Source organism: Penaeus vannamei, chromosome 4 (assembly GCF_042767895.1).
Source record: "Penaeus vannamei isolate JL-2024 chromosome 4, ASM4276789v1, whole genome shotgun sequence".
In the NCBI taxonomy this organism is placed as follows: Eukaryota; Metazoa; Arthropoda; class Malacostraca; order Decapoda; family Penaeidae; genus Penaeus; species Penaeus vannamei.
In genome coordinates, this window is record NC_091552.1 from 14,113,277 (window position 1) to 14,116,312 (window position 3,036).

Here is a 3,036-nt window from a genome sequence, read left to right on the forward strand (position 1 = left end):
TTTTCCACAGACTGTCATTTTTCAGTATTTCATCTGTTAGGTGTTCCCTACTGATTGCCGAAATCCACCTTCTGCTTCGTTCTGTGGTAAGGTATTCCATAATTTCTCTTGGTTCTTGATAATACTTGGAACTCGATAAAACGAAACTTTGTGCAGTCCGTTTTTGTCTGAGCAACCAACAATCCTGTACAAAACAATTATCATTGCTTTCTTATAACTTTCAATAAAATGTATTCCTTGATTTGAAGCAAGGAAACTGTTGAGAAAGGCCAATTTTCTTCACTAATATTGACTAATACTAATGTGTGTTGTGTAGAAAATGTGGTACACCAATATGGCTGTTACTAACCGTTGCCAAGAATATTGTCACGGAGGCGAAAATACCCTATTCTGTGAGACTTTAAATTGAAAAATTCTGTTTATCAAGAAAATTGTTTTACAACATATTATATTTTTAATAACAATTCGATACGACTCTACGAGATTCCCGCGCAAACATATCAAGGCTTTGAAAATTAAGACTAAACCATCATGAATGATAAGAATCAAAGAGCCTGTGCAATCAATATTCGATACCTCACCATCATTACTTTTGCAATATAAAGTATATAATATAAACTTTTAAATTTAGCAAATACTAAATATGTAGGTTAATGCCAGGAGCTTCCTATATGGCTTTGGGATTAACTCCTTAAGCATGATGACCCAACAGAAAGTTTAAACCAAGGTCTATATAAGTACAGGTCTCGTCACTTCGGAGTTCTGCGCAGCTTTCGGTGATAAGCCTATGACGTCACAAGGAGGAAGCTGAGAGCAGGGGGGTGGGGGAACTGGAGCATGGTAGGGTGGGAGGGAGATAATAGAAAACGGTAGTAAATGAGTAGATACTTAAGTAATTTTAGATGTCATGTTAAACGATTTCCATATTGGACAGATTTTACAGGCGATGATTATCGGCGATTGTTTGTAGGTCTATATCACATATTTTACGTGAATTTAGTTTTTGTAATTCTCATGTTGCAGCTTAGATATGGCATAATGAAGACGTAAAATAAAGACATGGAATATGTAAACTCCAAATGTTTTTGACAAATTTATTTTAAAACAAATCATACAGCAATAATAACATTAATAATAATAATGACAATACATAACCATACACATACATATATATAAGCTGCAACCAACCACTGGGCATTGTGGCTTTGCGCGCGCCAGTCAGTCAACCGAGCGAAAACGGAGAGAGAGGGCGATCCTTACGACTCTGCCTCACATCCAAGAATGACCACACGATTAGCGTCGAACCCCCGCGCACTTCCTCCTAGTGACGTCATGTGCGAGGCGGACGAATTTGAGTCGGTTAGGGACGAGACCTGTACTTACATAGACCTTGGTTTAAACAGCGTGGGACCGCAATCGAGTGAATTCCGGACATGGTGCTGGTATAAACAATTCGGTGCAATTTTGAGAATATGAAGAATAAAACACTGGAACTCATCGCGAGAATTGATTATGGCTGTAGGCGCATTTTTATACGAGAAAGATATAATTTAGCTCGGTTTGCTTTGACTTGCCGATTTTGCCGAAAATTGTCTTAATTCACGCCCGCAGTAGTGATGGTTCCCGTTTGTAGTGGGTGACAAGTGTAACCGTGGAAAAAACAAAAGGACGCTGTTATTAATTCGAGTGCATTTGGGTAAACTTTCTTCAACTTGGATTATCTGACAAAGAAATAAATCATTTTAAAAGATATGAGCATATTATGTAACACAAAAGCTCGTAAATAACTAAATGAAAAAAGTCCACACATTTTAGGGGAACAAGTTAAATAAAGGTAAAAATACTTAAATGTTCGTCGACCATACCCAAGACGGACATAATACAATTATGAATACCTAGTACTTATCTTCTAGGGAATAATAAAGCTATTAATAATATCCAGTTAATGCCCGCAGCTTGGTAGTTTATCTTATCCATTGGCAGCATAAGTGATTTAATTGGGTATTTTCATAGAAATCCTCCCATCTGTTGGCCTTATTGGCGGTTTTACTATTGTGACTTTATGGAACTGTTGCAGCTTCCGCTAAAGAAAGATTTACATATTTGTTTTGATTAGACCAAGATATCTGACCAAGAAGTTCCGTTAAAAACAGGAATGAACAAAAAGTTATAAGATTTTTCAAAATATCTTGAAATAACTTGCTGGCAAAAATGGGACTTATGTATTATATAATCTTGAGTCTAGCGACGCATGAAATATGTAAATTTCTCTTTTTACGATAAAATAATTGTTTATGAAGTAATCAATACATGAAAAACTAGTTATCATAATGAAATAATAGCATAAAATGGTCATCGGGGAATTTTCCCAGCATTTTATCAACTCTCCCTACAGCTGACTTACACTATACCGCCACGTTAAAATGTCTTCTAGGTAAACAAATGAGCGTATTAAAAAAAACACGTCACTAACACGTCGCGTCATGGGTTCTTTCCAAGAATATTTAGATGTGACGTGCCGGTTCCGTTAATTCAGCATTGTGTAATTATCTTCTGAATTGTAGTATCTAAATGTATAATTATCTTACATATAGTTTAATTTTAATCGTAACACTTGAAATTCCGTTTTCTTTTCCTCAGGATTTTATATACCCACATCTTTTTCATTTTAGAGTTGGACGAAGTTGCTCATGGAATGATGACGTGACATGATGAATGGTGTGAACAAGGTCTATATAAGTACTTATATAGACTGGGTGTGAATAAATGACAGGACGGTTACGTGATGTGACGTGATGGGGTAGTGTGAATCAGCCGTTTCTTTGTTTCTTCTGCTCCTCTTGCGGCCGTTACATCTGCCACGCAAGCCCACAGTCTTTGACACTAACTTTTCCTTTGGCAAGATTGCCGTTACTCTTAATCACGGCATCCAATCCTGACGTGACCTTTCCTAAACGAGTGCAGGCTAATGTCGCCTCTGGCCTGGCCTCCATCACGACACACACCTGTGCCGTTTCTCCCGATATGGATACCACA

General features: G+C 37.2%; 1 protein-coding gene across 1 annotated transcript in view; it reads right to left on the reverse strand.

The window, feature by feature from the left end:
* Positions 1 to 1,082: 1,082 nt before the first annotated feature.
* The window catches only part of LOC113821216 (uncharacterized), a 13,670-nt gene continuing 11,716 nt past the window's right edge, over positions 1,083 to 3,036 (reverse strand). The window contains exon 7 of the mRNA XM_070120725.1: positions 1,083 to 3,036. This exon is cut by the window's right edge and continues 4 nt beyond it. Within this exon, the coding sequence (XP_069976826.1) occupies positions 2,850 to 3,036 (187 nt within the window). The 3' untranslated portion in view covers positions 1,083 to 2,849.